The sequence below is a fragment of the Canis lupus genome, chromosome 21, assembly GCF_011100685.1.
Source record: "Canis lupus familiaris isolate Mischka breed German Shepherd chromosome 21, alternate assembly UU_Cfam_GSD_1.0, whole genome shotgun sequence".
In the NCBI taxonomy this organism is placed as follows: Eukaryota; Metazoa; Chordata; class Mammalia; order Carnivora; family Canidae; genus Canis; species Canis lupus.
The window spans coordinates 24,160,332-24,183,821 of NC_049242.1; the positions used below are offsets into that span (position 1 = coordinate 24,160,332).

Here is a 23,490-nt window from a genome sequence, read left to right on the forward strand (position 1 = left end):
ATAAGTCCTGAATGAGTAACTGAGTGAATGACCTGATAACACTTACAATACCACCCTGGGCTTGATGTCTAGGGATGCATTTTTTGTTCCTCTTTGGAAGAATGGGAATAAAGAATCAGAGGGAACTCACAGATACTAACAACACTCTGTCTGGTACACATAAAATAATCACAGGTAATCCTCACAATTATTCTATAAAGTGGGCATATTGTCAAACTCTTCCCTCTCATCTTATAGATAAAAATCCTTAGGTTCAGACAACCTAAATTATTTACCTAGGTTGCATCATGAATGAGTGCTAGGTTTCTAGGAATCCATAACTAATTTCGCAGGTCTAAACACAGTCCTGGGAAGGACTTGGTTTGAAATCTATGCCAATTTGGCCATTTCCCTTTGTCTTAGGGGATGTCCCTCTCTCCAGCCATTTACTTTTTATAGTCATGGGATGCTCTGAAAGAGAAGCTAGTCTTGGCATAATCCTTACTGGGGAAATAGCAGGGCATCTAATGAGAAATCATGAATACTTCCTGGATATAATGAAGCCATCATTTGTCAGACTCTTACTTTACACACATTTTCTCATCAAACACCATACAAATGAATTGAGATACAGTATTATTTCTATTTTATAGATGAAAAAACTCAGGATTAAAGAAGTTGGCAATTCACTGAGGCCATAACACTAGTAAGTGACTCAAAGCCAGGACTGTTTGATTCCAAGGCTGGTGATCAAAAATGGTTTCAAATGCTATTGTAGTCCATCCAGATCAACTGCTTTCAGATAAGTCTCAGGGGCCATATTTGATTCTGTCTGTCCAGCATTAAGCATAGGTCTTACACAGAAAGACTGCTTAGGAAAGGTTTGCTTGAACTGAATTTAAGTAAAGATGTCTAAACTCAGAATTACCAACATCAAAAAAAAAAAAAAAAAAAGAATTACTAACATCAGTGCCATAAAACTCACATAGTCCAAGACCATGATCTTGCTCCAGGCTTCAGGATACTATGTAGTTGGAGGAAGGGTAGGGTAGGAGTCCCTGGGTCCAGAATATGATAAATCATTCAGGAGCCTCTGAATAACTATTGTGAGGGAATACAGCCCCCTTGTCTGTTGAAAGCTTGAAGACAGCTAAAAGAACAGTTTGAGACCATAAACATCCAGGTAGAAATGTCCAATAGATTTGATACATGGGCCAGATCTGGAGCTCAAGAGAGAGGATGAGTTGGACCTTTAGCATTGGGAGTTATCAGGGTGTAAATAAAAGACAGGAGATTTTCCAGAGAGAGTAAGTAGAAAAAAAAGGAAGGTCAAGAACAAAATCTGCTTAAGCCTGAAACTTTGGCCTTGGAGTTAGCATCTCTTTTTCCCATAACCGAAAAGATACCAATCCCTATTGATTTCACCTTACCAAGCCATTCATCCACACCAAAGCAAGAGCGTCCACAAAATTGGTCCCACAGCCTCCACTTCCATCTGGCTGATGCACCTGGACCTGAGTACAGCATGTCACTTTTCTGCTCATTATATATCATGATCCCATAAACTTTCTCATTTTATAGACTGAGAAAACTAAAGCTATGGCAAGTCAAGTAACTTGCCTGGGGTTATAAAATGAGTATGAAAGAAGTAGTACTCAAAGTCAGTTCTTCCAATCTCAAAGTCTTTACTTTCGCTACCTCACCATGCTGTCTTCTAAACATAGTTTACACCTTTTTGCATCCCAATTATCCTGGACCTTTCCCTTTCCTAAGAATTCCAACAATGATAAAAATACTGATCAGTATTCAGAATATCTCCTTCACAATATTATGTATTTATAGGGTACTTAATGGTTTATAATATACTCTGCAAAGACATTGCTTCATTTTTATCCTTATAAACTCTGAGATGTAGATGGTAGTTAAGTCCCATTTTTAGATATAAGAAAATATTGAAGCTCAGAAAAGGGAAATGTTTGGTTCAGGAGTGGATGTTGATGTAAAATTTGGGCTTAACTCTAAAGCTCATGCTCTTTCCATTATACTTCCCCATCGCAAAACATTAATTTCCACATAACTCTGCCTTCAGAGAAGGACCTAGGGACATGACGTCTTTTCTAAGATTTATTTATTTATTTAAAAGAGAGCTGTGCATGCGAGTGTGAGTGGGAGGAAGGGCAGAGGGAGAGGGAAGAAAGAGAGAAGCCCAAGCTGACTCTCCACTGAGTGTGGAGCCCCACTCGACGCTCAACCTCACGACCCTGAAATTATAACCTTAACTGAAGTCACAAGTCAGATGCTTACCTGGCTGAGCCACCCAGGCACCTCTGGATATAATTTCTTGATTACTTACCTTGCATTTGGCCAATAGTCAGATCCTTATCCAATCTATCAACACCTAGAACAAAATAGGAGAATCCGGAAGTAGCTTACTAAAAAAGGTTGTGTGAAAATTGTTACAGAGTTGTAAACATGATGACATTTTTAATTCATGTTAATAACAATCCTAACTCCTTAAGGGTATATCCTCATCACATGAAGATTTCCAGAATGAAGTTCCCCTGTAATCTTTTTGCTCATTTAAACTGGTTTCTGAAAACAGAGTTTTACTTTTTAAAATTTCCATTATACTCAGAATATCTTCACACCACTCTGGGTGGACTTGCGCTTAACTAAGGATTGAAGGCAGGCCAGAATTAGGCTATCCCAGATGGATGCTTGTGCTTATTAGTTAGGTTTTAGGGATTTGGTGTGGAGAGAAGAGGACAAATGAGTGAGGATGGTACTTTACTTTGGAAGCCACTACCCATGTGGTATGTAGTTTTAACAAGGATATACTCAGATGATGATATACCTACACTGCTATGGACTGAATTTATCTGCCCCTCCACTCCCAATTCTATGTTGAAGCCCCAATCCACAATGTGACCACATTTGGAGATATGGAAATAATTAAGATTAAATAAGGAAGGAATTAAAATTAAATGAGGTCATATGGGTAATGGCCCTCATAAGACAGGATTAATGTCCTTTTAAGAATAAACACTAGAGAGTTTGCTCTCACTCTTCTGCCATGTAAGGACACAGTGAGAAGGCGGTTGTTTGCGAGCCATAAGAAAACTCCCACCAGAACTTGACTGTGCTGATACCCTGATCTTAGACTTCCAGCCTCTGGAACTGTGAGAAAATAAATTTCTTGTTTAAGCACCCAATCTATAATATTTTGTTATGGTAGCCTGAGCTAATACACACTTACCAGCCAAGAGCAGCAATTTAGGAATAGGACAACTAAGAAAGAGATTGGATAAGCCTCGGAACCAGCCATCCCAGTATTTTTCTGTTTTTGCCAGTTCAATTCTCCAAGTGTACGGATGGTCCTTCTTGGTCTGGAGGAATAAAAGCAAGTTCTGAGTCTCTGAGGGCAAGCCCTGGAGGAAGAGGATAAAAACTAGGTCCCTGAGAAAGGAAAGGGAAAGAAACTAGCACTTATTAAAGTGCCTACTATGTCCCAGATATTTTCATATACACTTAATCATTATAATAGCCTTGTGATATAGGTTGTTATAATTTCCATGTTTAGATAACTAGAAGTTACTTTTTGCTTCTATTAATATCAGTGAACTTAGGAAACTTTAAGATCACAAAGCTAATAATGGTAGAGCCAAGACTATGCTTCTCTTCTATCCATTTGACAAAAAAGAACATATCCATCAAAAGGATAATCACAAAAATCACAGCACAGTATGAAAAAAAATGCTTATGATATAATTTTAAGAGAAAGAAGCAGAGTATAACATGTCATCTAAGTGACTACCAGAAAAATGTGGTGCACATAGGGAAAGAACTGGAAGGAAAAACTGAGAATATGTTGATTTGTCAGTAGAGCATTTTTTCTTGTATTTTGATTTATGATAATGATATCATATTCCTGCAATAGTAATCTGAAAAAGGAAACCTGACACAAATGTTATAAAATATATGTTAAATCCTGATATATACTAGAAAAGCCAGAATATATGCACTCATCAAATACAAGCTGAACAAATAAATGATTCTCTATACTTTTCTGTATCACTGAAAATGCGAGTGTGAGTGGGAGGAAGGGCAGAGGGAGAAGGAGAAAGAGAGAAGCCCAAGCTGACTCTCCACTGAGTGTGGAGCCCCACTCAACGCTCAACCTCACGACCCTGAAATTATAACCTGAACTGAAGTCACAAGTCAGATGCTTACCTGGCTGAGCCACCCAGGCACCTCTGGATATAATTTCTTGATTACTCTGACTATTGGCCAAATGCATGAAAATGGGTTAAAGACCTAAATGTAATACCTAAAACTATAAAACTTCTAGAAGAAAACATAGAGGAAAGCTTCATATAGCTTTTTGGGAAACTGAATTTGACAATGATTTCTTGGTTATGAGACATCTTTTTGTTGCAAAGGCAACAAAAGCAAAAATAGACAAATGGACTACATCAAACTTAAAAAAGAACACAATCAACAGTGAAAAGGCATTGTATGGAATGGTAAAAAATATCTGCAAATCATGTTATTTGATAAGGGCTTAATATTCAGAATATATAAAGAGCTCCTATAACTCAATAATAAAATATCAAACAACCTGATTAAAAAATGAGTAAAAGACTTGAATAGACATTTCTCCAAAGAAGATATACAAATGCCCAATAAGTACATGCAAAGATACTCAACACCATTAATCATAAGGGAAATGGATATCAAAACCACAATGTGAGATATCACTTTGTACCCATTAGGATGGCTATAACAAAAAAGATAAAATAACAAGTGTTGGCAAAGATGTGGAGAAATTGGAACACGTAGGGCACTACTGGTGGGATTATACAATAGTACAACCACTATGAAGACAGCATGGCAGTTACTCAAAAATTAAAAATAAAACTATCATATGATCCAGCAATTTTACTTCTGGGTATACAGCCAGAAGTGAAAGCAGGGTTTTGAAGAGATATTTGTAGACCCATGTTCATAGCAGCATTATTCACAACAGTCAAGAGGTGTAAGCAATCCCAGTATCTACTGATGGATGAATGGATAAACAAAATGTGTTATATAGATATTTAGACTTAAAGAAGGAAATCTTGTCCCATGCTACAACATAGAGGAAATTTGAGGACATTGTATCAACTGAAATAAGCCAATCACAAAAAGACAAACACTGATTCTACTTCTATGAGGTATCTAATGTAGTGGAATTCATATAAAGTAAAATGGTAGGTATGGGAGGAAACAGAAATTGTTGTTTAATGAGTACAGAGTTTCAGATTGAAATGAAAAAGCTCTGGAGTTCTGTTGCACAACAATGTGAACACTATCGAACTATATAATTAAAAATGAGTAAGGTGGTAAATTTTATGTGTTTTTTACCAAAATTAAAAAAAAAAAGATCACTGTGTCTTCCAGTTCTCACTAAACAATGCATGTGCAACACTTCCCATTTATGAACCACTTCTAACAAATTCCACAGTCAGAGACAGCAAGACCCTCCTAAATGCACAATGTACTCTATATGCAAATGACAAATTTAAGGTAAGGGAACTTTCAAGGATAGTACTATTATAAAAACAAATTAAAAAAAAAGAGGAGCTCATCTCAAGTCCTAAAAATGTAAAAACAAAGAAAAAATTCTGGATAGAATTAGAATTGCTCCTATATTTAGGGTTATAATAATATATCCTTTCTCTGGACAGCTGGATCATAACATAAAGTTAATTTAGTTTAGATGCCTCCTCCTGCAAATGGTAAAACAGATCAATGTAAGAAACAAAACAGATGAACATAGGGGTAAAAAGAGAGAGGCAAACCAGAAAACAGACTCTTAACTTATAGAGAACAAACTGAGAGTTGCTTGAGGGGAGGTAGGTGGACAGATGGGTTAAATGGGTGATAGATACTGAGGAGGGCACTTATGATGAACACAGGGTACTGTATATAAGTGATGAATCACTAAATTCTACCCCATGAAACTAATGTTACACTCCACTCTATGTTAACTAACTGGAATTTAAATGAAAACTTAAAACTAAAGAAAGAAAAGAAAAAAAACCCACCAAAGATCGAGGTAATGAGATCTAACTGTTGGAGAGGAGAAGCAGAAGGCTGGCTACCAATCATCCTGGGATGTTCACCTGGGCAGGATGTGGTTTTCCACACAAGGGCATCAACCACAGGATTGTGTTATTTCCCAACACCTCACTTGAAAGGCATTTAAAAAGATAGGCTTGTGTCAGTCAGACTTGACTTCATGCAAATCCCAGCTCCATCATCAACTAATAAACTATGAGACCCTTGGGAAAGTTACCTAACTTCAAGTCTGTTTTCTTAGTTATAAAGAGGGCAACAGAAAATCTCAAAGGATTGTTGTAAGGATGAACTAAGATATTCATGTACGTAAAACAATAGGAACATGGTCTGGCATATAATAAGTAATAAAAAAACCAAAATCTTAAGAATATGGGATTTCAATAATCTTAAAAAAGAAGACAAAGCTGGAAGACTTACACTTCCTGATTTCAAAACTTACTATGAAGCTACAATAATGAAGACAGTGGAACTTACATAAAGATAGACATATATTATCAATGGAACAGAACTGAGAGTCCAGAGATAAACTCTGGCATTTGATTTCCAACAAGGAATGCAAGACAATTAAATGGGAAAGAAGGGTATTACCAACAAATGGTCCTGGAACAGCTGAACATCCACATGCAAAAGAATGAAGTTACACCTCCTACCCTTGTACTATACATAAAAATTAACTCAAAATGGATCACAGACTTAAATATAAGAGCTAAAACTAGAAAACTCTTAGGAGAAAACATACACATAAAGTTTTGTGACCTTGGTAGGCAAAACCTTCTTAGATATGACACAACAAAATGATAACTAGATAAAATGAATTTCATCAAAATCAAACGTTTGCACTTCAAGAACACCATCAAGAAAAAGAAAAGACAACCTCCATAACAGGAGAAAATATCTGCAAATCAGGGACTTGTATCTAGAATATATAAAGAACTCTTAAAATTCAATAATAAAAAGACAAAATACCCCATTGAAAAATGGGCAAAGGATCTGAGTGTACATTTCTCAAGAGAAGAAATGGCCAGTAAGTCCATGAAAAGATGCTTAATATCAATAGTCATCAGGAAAATGTAAAACCACAATGAGATACCACTTCATATCCATTAGGATGGCTATAATCAAAAAGAAAGACAATATTATAAGTGCTGACAAAGATGTAGAAAAACTAGAACACTCAGACACTGGTGGTAGGAATATAAAGTGCTGTCAGCCCTTTGGAAAATAGTTTGGCTATTCCTCAAATGATTAAACACAGAATTAGCATCCAGCAATTCCACTTGTAGGTGTATACCCAAGAAAAATAAAAACCTATGCCAACATAAAAATTTGTACACAAATGTTCATACCAGCATTATTCAAAACAGACAAAAAAGTGAAAACAATCTAAATGTCCACTAACTGATGAGTTTGGATAAAAAATGTGGTTTACCTATACAAAGGAATATTAGCCATAAATAGGAATGAAATGCTAATACATGCTACAACATAGATGAACCTTGAAAATATTATGCTAAGGTAAAAGAAGCCAGTCACAAGACTATGTATTTATGATTCCATTTATATGAAATGTCCAGATGAGGCAAATCTATAGAGACATAAGGTGGATTAGTGTGGATGCTTAGGGCTGGGAATGTTGGGGAGAAAGAGGAAATGATTGCACACAGGTATGACTTTTTTTTAAAAAAGTGATGAAAATGTTCCAAAATTAGATCATTGTGATGGTTGAACAACTCTGTGATTACTAGCAACCACTGAATTGTATACTTTGGGTGAGTTGCCTTTCAATAAAGCAGTTTAAAAAGAGAGACTGATGCATAAAGGAATACCTCCTAGACAACTGAAGTTTATTCCTTTAAAGAATAAATGACCAAAGGTTAAAGTTTCCCTTTTCTCTTCTATATTTTAATCATTTTGTATTAAATATCACTCCCCACTGCCAATATATATCTTGTCTTCTTTTACACAGCAAAATGAATGCAACAGAACTCTTACATATGTATCAGGATCATTTCAAACTTTTTATATTATATTATAACAGAGATGTCTCTAAGGGCTAATGGGCTCTAAATGGCCCCTGGCTACCATGCTTTAGAAGTTGTGACTTTGTTGTTGTAGTTGCTAAGTTTAATTTGCATTATTAATATTTTCTCCATAATTTTACTTTTTCTTTATTGAGATATAATTAACTTATAACACTGTGTAGGTTTAAGGTGTACAATGTGTTGATTTGATACATTTAGACATTACAATATACAACACCATAGCGATAGCTAATACCTCTATTATGTCACATAATTACAGTTTCTTTTTGTCCTAGGAACAATTAAGAACTAGTCTCTTAGTAACTTTGAAGTTTATAATATTGTTGCCTGTAATTATTATGCTGTACATTGGATCTCCAGGATCTATTTATTTACCAGTTGCAAGAAGTTGTTTGTGTTGTTTGGGGTTTGCGCCCTTCCTCAAAGGTAGACTGTTTCAGTTGTACTCCCTATTGCCTGATGTGTTTCAGTCTGCCCTCCTAACAAAACTGCTGGAGTTGACTAACTCCATATAACTGGGCTTATAAAAAAAAATTACAAGGAAAAAATAAGCAGAAATTAAAAACCAGAGGATCTGGGTGTGTTTCAGCACCAACATTATAGGTGTCTGTAGGCAAGTAACTGTACCTGAGTTGTAACTGCATCTACAGTGAAGAGCTAAAATGAGAACTAGGGATGATAAATATGATATACTTAGTATAGCTCCCAGTACATAAAAGGCAAAAAAGTAATTGACAGTTTGTATCAGAATCTTAGATCTACTAAATATTATTTCATTACCTTGGGCAAGTCTCTTCATCTCAGAGTCTCAGTTTCTACACTGTTAACATGGGAGAAAAGATCTCACCTCACAGAATGTACGGAGGGCAAATTAATCATGCACTGTTTATATTTTTATAAATTTCTAAGAGGTACACAGAATTACTTATTGATCTTAAGGACGACAAAAAGATCTTCATTAAATTAAAAATTCTGGGGATCCCTGGGTGGCGCAGCGGTTTGGCGCCTGCCTTTGGCCCAGGGCGCGATCCTGGAGACCCGGGATCGAATCCCACATCAGGCTCCCGGTGCATGGAGCCTGCTTCTCCCTCTGCCTATGTCTCTGCGCCTCTCTCTCTCTCTCTCTGTGACTATCATAAATAAATAAAAATTAAAAAAAAAATTAAAAATTCTGTTTAAAAAAATGTACAGTTGATGCTTAAACAATATAGGTTTGGACTGTGCAGGTCCATTCACACATGAATTTGGAAACAGTACTATAAATGTATTTTCTCTTCCTTGTGATTTTCTTAAGAATATTTCCTTTTGTCTAGCTACTTTATTATAAGAATACAGTATTTAATACATATAAATATACAAATTATATATTAATCAACTAATTATATTATTGGTAAGGCTTCTGGCCAACAGTAGGCTATTAGTAATTAAGTTTTTGAGTCAAAAGTTATAGTTGGTTTGGGGTTTTTTTTGAGATTGTATGAGTGTGCACGGTGAGTGGGGGTGTGTGCAGAGGAGCAGGAGAGGAACAATTCTAAGCAGGCTCCACACCCAGCACAGGGCCCCATGTAGGGCTCAATCTCTGACCCTAAGATCATGACCTGAGCTGAAATCAAGAGTTGGACACCAACTGAGCCACCCAAGTGCTCCAAAACTTAGAGTTGGATTTTTGACAGTGTGTGTGGGGGGTGGGGGAGGGCACGGTGTCAGTGTCCATAAGCCCCGTATTGTTCACGGGTCAATTGTCTTCTCCTCCTCGCGATTAGTAGCATCTCCAAACATCAAGGAATATCTGGTGTACAACAAGTTGATTACTTGCCATTTGTAAGATGTTTATAATACATCCCAGAAAGTCTGCTGCTCATGCTCACGCTCACTAACCATTTCCCCAAAAAAGCACCCTTTCCCACTACTATCCCCAGATCAAGTGTTCAACAAGTATGCACAGAACACTTGTGAAGCACACCACCCCCAACCTAATGCTGAGGGAAATTCATATAGAACATTAGTTCCTGTGCTCAAAATACACAGGTTATTTTTGCTGGGTGACAATTCTTGTGCAATTAGAGGACACTGAATCTACATTCTAGAATGATTACAGGAGACCATAGTATCTTAGGATGTGGTTTATGAAAATTAATTCTATGACTTAGCCACAACTTCAAAAAAGAAAATGCTAAGTTATGTTATACAGATTCAGTGCTATACTGGAGATAGACTGATGTAAAATGAGGTCAGAAAACTTCTCCAAAGAGATCCACCTTGAAAGATGAATAATATCTGATGGGTTTAGCATAGAAAGTAAGAAATCAGATTTTTCTCATGAGATAAACCATAGGAACAGAAGTACCATCATGGGAAAGAATCTGATGAGAGAGCAGTCTGTTTAAGGGTAGGGTATATAACTGTAAGTTTATGTTTCAGTTTGTCAGAGCTATCAACAAGTGCCTTATATCTTATAGTTAACCTAAATATCTATGATGATAAGATCTTCACCCCCTAAAATATCTAATGGTGAACAAAAAGAACATGTCACCTCCCCTTCCGCACCCCCACACACTCTGAACCATTCATTGCCCCATCCTTCCAAGAATACCAGTTTTCACTCACCTCCATGTCATCTTCCTTTTTCCTCTTGTTTACAGACTCACTTCCTTCTTCGTCTTCTTCTTCTTCCTCTATGATACCTTCCACTATAGATTTTGAGCCTTCTGGACTTGTAATTCCTTCACACCTAGATGGTTTTTTTTTTTTTTTAAAGTTCCATCACACATCTCATCTCTCTTTTATACACAATTATCTCAGAGATACTGATACTTATAGTCTTTACAATCAAATGTCAGTTAAAACTTAACAATGCTTCTGGGAGAAGGAGGATGTGAACAATGTGCATTTTAAAATGTGCAGAAATAGATCAGGGCTGTGGAAGGTCATGGTCATGGTCATGGACTATATTCCAAAGGCTGGTTTCCAGTTCTTGCACCAATACTGACCCACAGAAGGGAATAATCATTTCCTGCGGCATGGTGACAATATATATATTATCTTATATAATCCACATAATAATCCTATGAAGTAGCCCTGAAAAGTAAAAAAAAATTGTCCAGGATCACCTTGCTCATTAGCAGATGAGGCTGGAAGGCAAATCCAGGCTTAATTAACTTGAAAGCATAGTACTTTTCTACTGTACCCTGCTTCCAGTAGAATAAGGCTCAAACAGCTTGGTAAAATGCCCCTACTTTCAATTAGCTGATAGAAACTGATAATTACAATAACCAGAGCCAGCTGAACCTTGGAGATTAGAACATCTGATCCAATCAATTACTGTTGTTTTTTTCCTCTAAAAAAAAATCTCTATTATATAATTAGGTAGAAAATATTACTATATGAACAGTTGATACCATAATTCCTTTTAGAAAGAACTTGCTGGAAAAAATACACTGGCAATATTAAAGGTAAAAATCCCAAGAACCTAGGTAGCAGCTAGTGCCAAGTTCTGTTCTGCATGATAAAGAATTTGTTATTTTGCCCTTGAAAGGGAGAGAGAAGGGAGAAGAGGACAGAGAAGAGGCAAGATAAAAAGAGACTGGGATAAATTGAAGGGTCAGTGAAACTTCAATGGTGGATTTTTAACAGTGATAACTTGTCCTTCCTTGTCTCCTCTATCAGTCTCAGTAAAGTGGTGTGTTCATGAAATGTTTTGTCAGGTGGGGGTTTTCTATGGGACTTGAGGTGTCAAGTTTCACATCTAAGATCAAGGTAGTATAACAAAGAAACAACTTGTGCTTTGGATTTCCACAGCTATGGATTAGGAAATTCAAGAGAATTTCACCTAGATCAAGAAGGGCAGGAAGGTTCCACATGATATCTAGGTGACAATTAAAACACACACTATATACATAAGTTTACATATTAAGAGAAGATATACTTAAATTTACATACTAAGTAAAATTTTTAAAATTGCTGAACTACCTGAATACAAGCCATATAACTTCCTCACAAAATGCTTTACCATTGATTCAACAAATCAGATCTCAAAATATTTGGGCATTGAAAAGCAGGCAGTCTCATAGCTTATTCAAAGACTACACTGTGTCTGCTAGATATTACTCAGATTGAACATTTAAGCATAAAGTCCATAATATAGGCCCAGATGTCAAATACACAGGAGACTGAATCTGAGCTGTCATTCACTAGCTGTGTGATCCTGGGAAAGCCACTTTACCTTTCTGAACTTCCATTTTCTCACCTCTAAAACAATACTTATCTTAAAGAGGTATTATAAAGATCAAATGAGATAGTGCACATGAATTAATGAATCCAGTTAATAATCATTTATGGCTATCAACACTCAAAAAAAAAAAAAAGGGCAACCAGACATTACATACTTCCTAAAGGCAGTATACCTATTCTTGTTAACTAATAAAAAGCCAAAATAACAACAAACAAACCTGAACGTGATCAAATCTCTCGATCTAACTAATAAATTACAGACAATATAGTGAAGAAAGTAACATGTTAAATTACACCTTCAGGAATCAGCAAATTCAGATTGTAGGAAATTCTACAGGGCAAACAACCAGGTATCTTCAATAAATAAATTCCAAGGAAAAAATACATAAGTGGAACCTATAAATTAAAGATACTTAAGAGATATATCAGCCAATTACTATGTAATTCTGTGAACTATAAAATTCTGATTTGAACTAAAAAAATTATCTGTAGGACAATCAGAAATGTGACTACTGAATAGACATCTGATGATATCAAGGAATTATTAATTTTTTAGGTATGATACTGGTACTGTGATTGTGTTTAAGGTGTCTTGACCGTTTAGAGAACACTGAAATCTTGGAATTTATTTCAAAATATTTTGTGCTTAGGGGAAAATAAAGAGGTACAGATGAAATAAGACTGGCCATTAGTAAGTAAGTACCTGTTGAAAAAGGCAATGTGTACATTGGGGGTCATTGTATTATTCTACTTCTGTATGTTTGAAAATTCCCATAATATAAGATTTTAAAAATGAGAGCATGTATATAAAATACCTGGTACAATGCCTTGCAAATAGCAGGCATTCAGTAATGCCACTATCATTTTCATCAACTTTTGCACTCTCCATCTATTCTGCTGGGCAACATATTCTCAATTCATCTAAAGTTTATTTTGTGACTGCATAGCAATACTCAGGACTCATGTAACCCTATCCAAGATTAGCTGGACTAAATAATCTTAGTTCAGCCTTAGAATCTGGCTTTCACTCAGGCTATGCTAAAGTTTTATACTGTGACTTCCTCACAATCAGATTTGGCTTAAGAACGAGACCAATTAAAAAAAAAAAAAAAAAAAAAGAAAGAACGAGACCATTACCAGAATAAAACCATAGCTTCCAGCACTAAAGTGGACACTTAATTTTTAATGTCCATTCTCTGGGATTCTTCACCTTTAAATGTCCAGAGTTGCATTAATAAGGTAATCCTGTATTCTACAGGCTTTGAGATTTCTTCATAAAAAGAAAAAGAAAAGAAAAGGTATCCAACTAGCCCAACTGAGCTCATTTGTTGAAATCATCTAAATTAATAAAGGCAGTTAGGATGGTAGGACAGGTATATAACAAAAAGCAATCTGTATATCCCTCACCATGTTTCAGGCTATTAGGGACTGAAGACACCATGTTTCAGTCTCTAACAGCCCAATGGAGAAAAATAAGACTTACTGTTTGACTTGGCCAACCATTGAGACACGGGCTGACTCCAAATTTCGAATCTGACCACTCTTAACACTAGAAAAGTGAAAAGGGAGAGAGGAGGTTATTCAGCATCCATCTTATCATGCATGCATAAGGTCAAATGAATAATTCTGCAGATTCTGTGAAACCTATTATAAAGCTGTGTTTACCAATACAGCTTACTATGGAGATTACCACTGCCTCCTACCTGATTATGGCTATAAGCCACGTAGTAAAAATTAAGTAGACATTCAAGCCATTTCAGTTCTGCAAACATTTACCAGGAAGGTACTATGTGCTCAAGAAGCACCTAACTCAGTGGGGAGAAAGAAAAACAAACAGATTGTTTTAATAAAGGCAAGATTCAAAAGAATCACTTTATCCTGAAAGAAGAGGTTAAAGAAAGCTTCCCAAATGTCCTGCCTAAAACCAAGGAGAAAAGAAGTTAGGTGGAAGAGAAAAGAAGATGGTCAGAGAGCACCTTGTGAACAAAGGCACTATGTTTTGGAAGAGTCAGTAGGATGAAGATTTCAGAGGACAGAGTACAAGGAGAAGCAGGAGAGAACCAAAAAGGAGTGTAAATAGGAGAAAGGGATAGGTGGGCAACGACGAGCTCCTAGAGGGCCTTCTGCGCCATGATATAGAGTTCAGGAGCTTAGATGCTATTTTAACAGATTAGTTCTCTCAGAGTTATCTACCTATGTATGCCTAAGGGCTCAGTAGAATGGCTACATGTCCCAGGGAGAACTGGAAACAATATCTGAAGCAGGCTACCAAAACACATTTCTTTAAATCTAAATTTTTAGCTTAAAAAATCATGTAAAATTTTAACGGACAACCCCCTGAGATAATGACCTTCTTATTTTAGTGATAAATAGACACAGAATGATTACTTCATTTTTTGACTACCAACTGAATCTACAGGATCTACAAATATACCAGTATTTATAATTATAAACCCTGACTTGATGACTATTCAATATATGATACACCTCTGTTCCTATTCAAGACTAACCTTGGGCACTGGTTCCCATCTACTCTTGCTTATGAGGACCTTGCTTCCTATAGTTATCCTATGGGTTATAATTTTTTTCTCTAGTGGATAATATAAAACAGCTTTTAAAAACATTCTCAACTCCACATTCACTACTAGATACTACCCTACTTCTTTGCTCTCCTATTTAACAAAATTTCTCAAAAAAGTTATTGTAAAAACAAAGTTATCTTAAAGGAATCTTTTTTCTTAAATATTATCTATTCAATAATGATTCTCCAATTTATCTCTAGCTCAATCTCTTCAAACAAGTATACAAATATTTACTTAACACTTCCACTTAGATGTACAATAAGCATTTGAGCTTATCCAAACAAAAATCCTGATTCCCTGACCCTTTACCTGCTCCTAAATCTACTTCTCTTTATTTTTACCATCCATCCAATTGCTTTGGCTAAAAACCTAGAAGTCATTTATGAATGCTGTGCCGCCTCCTGCCCCCCTCTTCTCTCCTGACATCTAACCCATAAGGAAGTCCTGTCAGTTCTACCTTCAAAATACATTCCAAATATGACACATTACTTCCTCTCTAACCATTCTAATCTATGCGTACCATCATTATTCTTCTATACTATTACAATTGCCTCTTAACCAATTTCCTACTTCCATTATCACACACACTCTCTACTTCTCCCCCTAGTGTTCTACTCAGAGCAGCCAGGGTGATGAAACCAAAGTGCAAATCCTTATCTGTCCAACTTCAAAGCCTAAGCTTCTTATGACAATAACCTACTGCCTCTCATTAGGATGACCAAGAAAGTAGAAGTAAGTGGAAATTCACTTTGCTTTAAATTCTTACTGAATTAAACAAGTTGGCTTTGTATTTCAACATCTTTTTTTTTTCATCTGGAATAGCCACAATAGCCATGAGTCATGAACTTGATTCAGATATCCAGCAGAGTATTAAACAAGATTATAAAATACTTCATTGTATTCTTTCTGAATCTCAGGCTCAGGAAGTGGGTTCTAAGAATCAACGGCTCTCAAAGTACCCAAAACATTTTAACATACAACAAATAGAATCCTCATCTTATTCCACGTCTGCCTCTAGAATAAGGACTCTATCTCTTTTCAGAGAAGGTCCACCATGACCGCAATGCTGGATTAAGTATCTATCTTCCAGAACTCCTGTGCTTCCTTCATTGTGTTGTGTTTGCATATTTACTTGTTTGTATTCCCAGTTTTCTGATGATAGAAACTAAGCCTGATTCACCCCCAGTTCTTGAATCAGGTACTAACACACCTCGTAGGTACTAAAAAAAAAAAAAAGAGTTTACTGAATAAATTTAAAAAGTTACTTGGAATCATACTCTCACTAGATGTTACTGAGGAAGAAGGCAAAGTATCTGAGGTACATGCTGAACTGGCAGCGACTGCATTCTGAAATGCTGTGGCTGCTGAAGAGGAAGAGATCTTTGGTGCTTCTGAGAAACAGGAATCATGCATCTCAGTAGTGTGAACAACAGGAAATAGAAACAACCTCACCAAACACAAACATCATTTTGGCAAGCCACATTTGGCATGAGACCCTCTCTGTCTTAGAAAATCTACATAGGATATATTTACCAGATCCTTCATTTCCACTTGATATCTCTGATTCAAAGAACAGGTATGTTCTGCTAAGGCAGCCAGCAGTATGCTGTGTGCTATATGAAAGTACAACAGAAACAGAATAGCTTCCGCCCTAATGACGCAGGAAAAGGATTAAGACAGACATGAATATTAACCACATGGGCATATTTTTTAGGGGAGGTTTAGAAGACATAAGAGGTAAACAGTACAAATACAATACAGACAGAGATCTCTAGCAATTTGATCAAGGGAGTGATCTGAGTGGTTTGGAGGAGTTGGAGAAAGGGTTCTGGAAAAGGAACTAGAGTTGATTTTGAAGAATAGGTAGGAAGACAGGATACTAAAGATATTTTATCCTAGACTGATTTCCTTGGGGGAGGGACAGTGTTTTACTGATTTCTGAAATTTCGACCTTTAGCACAAAGTGATTAATATTTAATCAAATAATTGATTGAATTAATAAAATAATCAATGACAAAACAGCCTTTACTTAAGTGGAAGCCATAGCCAATTTTGTCAGTGATTTTTATGAAAACTATCTATCCAAAGGGTTTTTATTTACCCAAAACCCAAATAAAAAATGAAAAAAGGAACCTATGCTCATCTTTTCTGTTTCTTCCCCATTTCCTCTGGAACACAGAAAGTGAATCCAGAACCATGAAGCATCAGAAGTAGAAAAGGCCTCAGAGGCTCATTTAGTCTAAACTCTTACCTCAGAGATGGAAATAGCTAGATAGCAGATGATCCATAATTATTAAAATTCTAGGAGGTACTATAGTGTATTAGAAAAAGGATGGATTTTAGATAACTGGGCCAAGCAGGAAACATTTAAAATATTAAAAAAAAATTCTACTTTTTACCTCAATGTTTCCACACATGATATAATAATAAAGCTAAGGTTTGGAAACTGAACTATTTCTTTGAACTTGGTGCCTGAACTGATGATAAAGGACAGCTACAATCTAACATTTAAAATACAGACAATAAAGACTTGTAGGTTACCTCCATTCAATGGCATTCTCTAAAGACTTGAAGGTTTTAGGACGACCACGTAAGAAATTCTGCATACTATTAAGGGCATCCATGGCTGTACCTAGATGTTAAACAAATATTTTAACTATAGCACATACATATTCTAAGCATTTACACTTACTGGGTTAACTGTGTACATCTGCCCTCAATGATAGTAGAATTCAGTGATGTTTTGAGGAAAAAAGATGCAGCTTAAGAAAATTCGTAAGACTGACATCAGCTTCCAAGATGGCCTCTAGTGACTTTTGCCTCTTGGTATTCATTCCCTTGTGTAGTCTTCTCACACTGAATAGGGGCTGATTTACACAAGTTTACACAAGTGTGACTTCTGAGGCTGGACCATAAAAGACATGGCAGCTTCTTTTTAAATGTTAAATAAAATTATGGAACATACATACATATAATTGAAAAATTATGCATCCACAAAAGATTAACAAAAGAGTTTTTGATGATATGGAAAATAATTACATAATGTGGGGTGTGGGTGAAATGGGCTCAAAAGGTATAAACTTCCAGTTATAAATAAAAAAGTCTTGATGATGTAATGTACAGCACAGTGACTAGAGTTAAAAATACTGTATCATATATTGTTTTTTTAAAGATTTTATTTATTTATTTATTTATTTATTTATTTATTTATTTATTTATTTATTTGAGAGAGCGAGCGAGCAAGTGCACGTGAGTGGAGGGAGAGGCAGAAGGAGAGGCAGAGAATCTCAAGTAGACTCTGTGCTAAGCACAGAACCCTACAGGAGGCTCAATCTCATGACCTTGAGATCATGATCTGAGCCGAAACCAAGAGTCAGCCACTTAACCAACTGAGTCATCCAGGCACCCCTGTACTGTATATTTGAGAGAGTAGATCTTAAAAGTGCTCATCACAAGAAAAAAATTTATAATTATGTGTGGTGATAGATGTTAACTACACATACTGTGGTTATCATTTCACAGTATATACATTTATTGAATCATTATGTTATATACCTGAAACTAATAAAAAGTTATATGTCAACTAAAAAAAATACTTAGTAATAGTGAAAGGGATTATAGGGGAAAGGAGAGAAAATGGGTGGGAAAAATTAGAGGGTGACAAAACATGAGAGACTCCTAACTCTGGGAAACGAACAAGGGGTAGTGGAATGGGAGGTGGGCAGGGGGATGGGGTGACTGGGTGAGGGGCACTGAGGGGGGCACTTGACAGGATGAGCGCTGGGTATTATACTATATGTTGGCAATAAAAAAATATACAAAAAAACCCCTTAGGAATACCTTTGCCACAAAGTAAAAAAAAATAAAAATAAAAAAAAATATATATATATATAAAGGCAGAGGGACATAGTTCAAGATGAGTAGAAATCAACAATAAATGAAAACAAGATAATAATAATTGACTATAGATGTCTCTCATAAATCAAAGATTTCTGATTTGGTCAGTACTTAGGAAACTTACCTTCTACAACATCAATCATACAGAGACCCAGGAGGCTTGGCACCAGGTTGCATGATGCTGTGTGGACTGCAATTGCACCACCCATACTATGTCCAATCAGCATAATTGGAGGAGGGAGGTCCCCATACATGGCTTCAACCACATTGCCAACATCCCTGCAAAGAGAAAAAAAAAAAAAGCTGAGAATGCTCTCTGTTAACACTGTACAAATTGTTTTCTTTCCTCACTCCTTCCTTTGGTCTGTAAGTAAAAGCCCTAAGACTATAAAGGTCTACTGGGCCATCTTGCAAATGTGCCTATGTAAATCTCTTAATATGCCCCCCAGTATCTACAAATGTAGCCACATATCTAGCTCTTCTGATAAATGGGACTAAGAACCCCAATTTTCTTTTTCTTTTCTTAAGATTGATTTATTTATTTGAGAGAGAGAGTATGAGCAGGAGGGCCAGAGGGAGAAGCAGCCGACTCCCTGAGTGCAGAACCAGACAGGGAGCTCAATCCCATGACCTTAAGATCATGACCTAAGCCAAAATCAAGAGTCAGTGGCTTAACCAACTGAGCCATCCAGGCACCCCAAGAATCCAAATTTTCTGATTTTCATTTACATCACACTTCACTGTTCCATAGGTTTAGTAAATTACATATACCCCCCCTTTTTTAAATGATTTTATTTATTTATTTATGAGAGAGAGAGAGAGAGAGAGAGAGAGAGAGAGGTAAAGACACAGGCAGAGGGAGAAACAGGTTCCATGCAGGGAGCCTGATGTGGGACTCGATCCCGGGACTCCAGGATAACACCCTGGGCAGAAAGCAGGCACTAAACTGCTGCCAAGGATCCCCTATATATACCCTTATTTTAAACCTAAGCTTGAAACTGGAAAAATAATTTAAGCACTCTACACCTCAGTTTCCCCAATTATAAAACAATTTTATTAGGCATTATAATGTAGTAAAGTTTAGAGTCACAAGATGAATTGCAGTCCTGATTTATTTTTTATTATGTAGACTTGAATTATTTAATTTCCAGAGTTTCAACACCTATAAAATGAAGATAAAAATGTTTACTAAAAAATATATATGTATATATGTATATGTATATAAAAATATATATATTTTTATTATCACATATATGTATGATTCAAGATTGCCTTGAAGATTTTTTTTTGCCTTGAAGATTAATTGAAACAGTGAATGAAAACTACTTTGAAAAGTGTAAATGCTATACAATTGTTAACCATTACTTATAATTTGTCATTAAAGTTATTTGAAGTATGAACATAAATGTAAGTACAATGTTCTAAGAAAGGAGATGTTCAGAGCTAATATTTTTTAAGATTTTTATTTATTTATTTATATATGAGAAACAGAGAGAGAAAGAGAGAGAGAGAGAGAGAGAGAGAGAGAGAGAGAGAGAGGCAGAGACACAGGCAGAGGGAGAAGCAGGCTCCATGCAGAGACCCTGATGTGGGACTCGATCCCGGGTCTCCAGGATCACGCCCTGGGCTGAAGGCAGCGCTAAACCGCTAAACCGGGCAGAACTACCCGGGCTGCCCAGAGCTAATTTTTATTGGCTTCTGTTGTAGTCTTTAATTATGAGTGGATTTAACAAAATCAAACCTTAAAGTTTTGAAAATGAGAACTGAAGGAGAAACTTGGGTTTGATTTGCATATAGACCCTCTTTGCTACAGCAATAAGTAGGCATGGTATGTTTTTAGAGACCACTGGCTCTACTGTCTTCTTTTGGGCGTGGCTGAGTCATTTAACTTCAAAAGACAGTTTTGTCTTGCTGGGTGTTATTATATACCTCAAGCACCCACATAGTGTTACCCAAATATAGCAGATGTGGATGTAGGAACACAGCCTTTTGAATATTGTTTTCAGGGTATTCAGAATGGCAAAGGTAAATGCCATTAATTTCAGAAGAAATTAATCTTAAAAAACCTCATACAACAATTATAGATGTGAATAGGGTAGCTGTGGCATCTGCAGACAATCTGAATGGGAGATGAGGCCCCATCTAATTTTATAAGTGAAAAAAGTAATAGTTCCTTTGGAGTTAAATTTAAAGCTAAAACTTTTGATTAGTAATAGCTGTAATAAAGTAAAAGGATGCCACAGAAGATGATCTAAGTACAGGTCTCCTTAAAATGCTCAGTAACTGAGTTCTGTGATATCTGCTTCATGCATGAAGGTGGACAGGGTCTGAGGGACGCCGGGTGGCTCAGTGGTTGAGCGTCTGTCTGCCTTTGGCTCAGGGTATGATCCCGGACTCCCAGGATCGAGTCCCATATCAGGCTCCCTGCATGGAGCCTGCTTCTCCCTCTGCCTGTATCTCTGCCTCTCTTTGTCTCTGTGTCTCTCATGAATAAATAAATAAAGTCTTGAAAAACAACAACAACAACAAAACCAAACCAACTCTATCATGTATCTAAACCTAGGAAAGGTATATTTCATCCAGGTAAAAGGTGGTTATGATCACTTGATCATTTACTACCAGGAGGAATTTATTATTAAAGCTAGCCAGACTACCAAGATTAGTACCTTGAGACTTGTTCTGAAGTTCCAGAAAAATAAAGTAGCAGATGTTATCTATAAAGCTAGCCTATAACTGGATATACCAATTTTGGCAGATGCTTTATTTATTTTTTTTTAATTTTATTTATTTATGATAGTCACAGAGAGAGAGAGAGAGAGGCAGAGACACAGGCAGAGGGAGAAGCAGGCTCCATGCACCGGGAGCCCGACGTGGGACTCGATCCCGGGTCTCCAGGATCGCGCCCTGGGCCAAAGGCAGGCGCCAAACCGCTGCGCCACCCAGGGATCCCTGGCAGATGCTTTATAAGGAGATTCTATCATGCTTATTAATACCGGGTTCATTTCCTGAGAAGCAATATAGCATATCACAGACGTAACAGAAAAAGAGTATCAGAGCGACCTGAACTCAACTGTTGGTTCTTCTACTTCTGTGGCATTACATTTTATGCAGGGTTGAAGTTCTAAAGTTGATACACAAGGTAAAAATTGTGCTATCAGTACTATGTGAAAATCCCATTAATTATCTATTAAATATGCCCATTTTGAGATTTCTGTTTCAGAGTGACTAAATTCAGAAATCATATAAATGTTTTATTGCTTTGACTATTTCACAAGAATCCAAATTATTGGCTCTTTTGATTCTTGGTGATCATCTTCATCATTCTAGATAGTTTTAATTACCTATTTTCTTTTTAACTTCTGTTAAACGTTATCAACTTATTATCTCTCAGCTCCAATTCACCCATTATTGCATGTTTTCCAAAACTGGATCTGAGGTCTTTACATATTTTTTGTTTTCCAGTTGGCATGATGTTAAACTTCAACAGTAGAGGGTGCAAGGGAGACACTGCAGAAAGAGAAGATTTTGCGCCTGATTCATGTGCAATACTACTCTACAAGCTCCTGAAGCTTGCGTTCCTCTAGCACCAGGTCCTGCAGCATGGGAAGCCTTACAGCACACACAGCTTCCCTATGGCCCAAATCTTGCAGCACAGGTGGCTTCTCCAGCACACCATCCCCATGTCCAATTTTTCCCCTAGCCTTACTGGGTAAATTTGGTATACAAAAAAGGGTAAATAATTAATGTATATTGGGCAGCCCGGGTGGCTCAGAGGTTTAGCGTCGCCTGCAACCCAGGGCATGATCCTGGAGACCCAGGATCGAGTCCCACGTCGGGCTCTCTGCATGGAACCTGCTTCTCCCTCTGCCTGTGTGTCTGTCTGTCTGTCTGTCTCTCTCTCATGAATAAATAAATAAAATCTTTAAATAATTAATGTATATAATTTGGTAAGCTGGCACTTAAGTACAGGCACTATGTTGTATAGCAGATCTCTGGAACCATCCTCAATATTTTTGTTGCAGAATTCAAATTCTTGTAGGACATCATCCAAGCCATCATAACTCTTTAGCAGCCTGGCCACTTAGATGATGTACCTCACTTTTTTATCAACAGTCAGGAAACCCTTTAAATCCTTAAAAATTATTCACAATCTTTTTATAGGTATAAACATACTTGTTTATTTGGGGCTTTATTGTTCTCACATTACAAAGGTATTAGGAACAACTGAGAGAACAGATTCTTAGCTCTTTTTCATGGTTTCTCAGGAATATGTTCATTGAATGGAATGGTATCATATATCATATATGAATGGAATGGTATCATATATCATATATCTTTCTCTCTCTGCCAAGCACTATAGCTGAATGATCACAGTTCTGTTCTATTAACTGTGTGACCTCAATCAATCGGAGTTTTTTTTCCTCATTCGTTATAAAAAAAATACACTACAGAATTAATAATATGGATAATTAAAATAATAATTAAAAGAATCTTGTTTACAATATAGGTCAGTGGTTCCCAAACACCAGTCAAGAACTAGCTGTATAAGATTTCTTTATAGAGCTTTATCAAAATATAAATAAATGCCCAGGTCTCCCTGGGAGAAGTAGGAGAAATGGGATAAGGTCAAATTATCTGTT

General features: G+C 36.5%; 1 protein-coding gene across 1 annotated transcript in view; it reads right to left on the bottom strand.

The window, feature by feature from the left end:
* PPME1 (protein phosphatase methylesterase 1) overlaps positions 1-23,490 on the bottom strand; it is an 86,136-nt gene that overhangs the window by 4,564 nt on the left and 58,082 nt on the right. Inside the window, exons 6-11 of the mRNA XM_038568671.1 lie at positions 18,975-19,129; positions 17,495-17,585; positions 13,855-13,920; positions 10,749-10,872; positions 3,236-3,365; positions 2,333-2,377 (exon numbers count right to left, since the gene is read on the bottom strand). Of these exons, the coding sequence (XP_038424599.1) occupies positions 2,333-2,377; positions 3,236-3,365; positions 10,749-10,872; positions 13,855-13,920; positions 17,495-17,585; positions 18,975-19,129 (611 nt within the window). The remainder of the gene's footprint in view (positions 1-2,332; positions 2,378-3,235; positions 3,366-10,748; positions 10,873-13,854; positions 13,921-17,494; positions 17,586-18,974; positions 19,130-23,490) is intronic.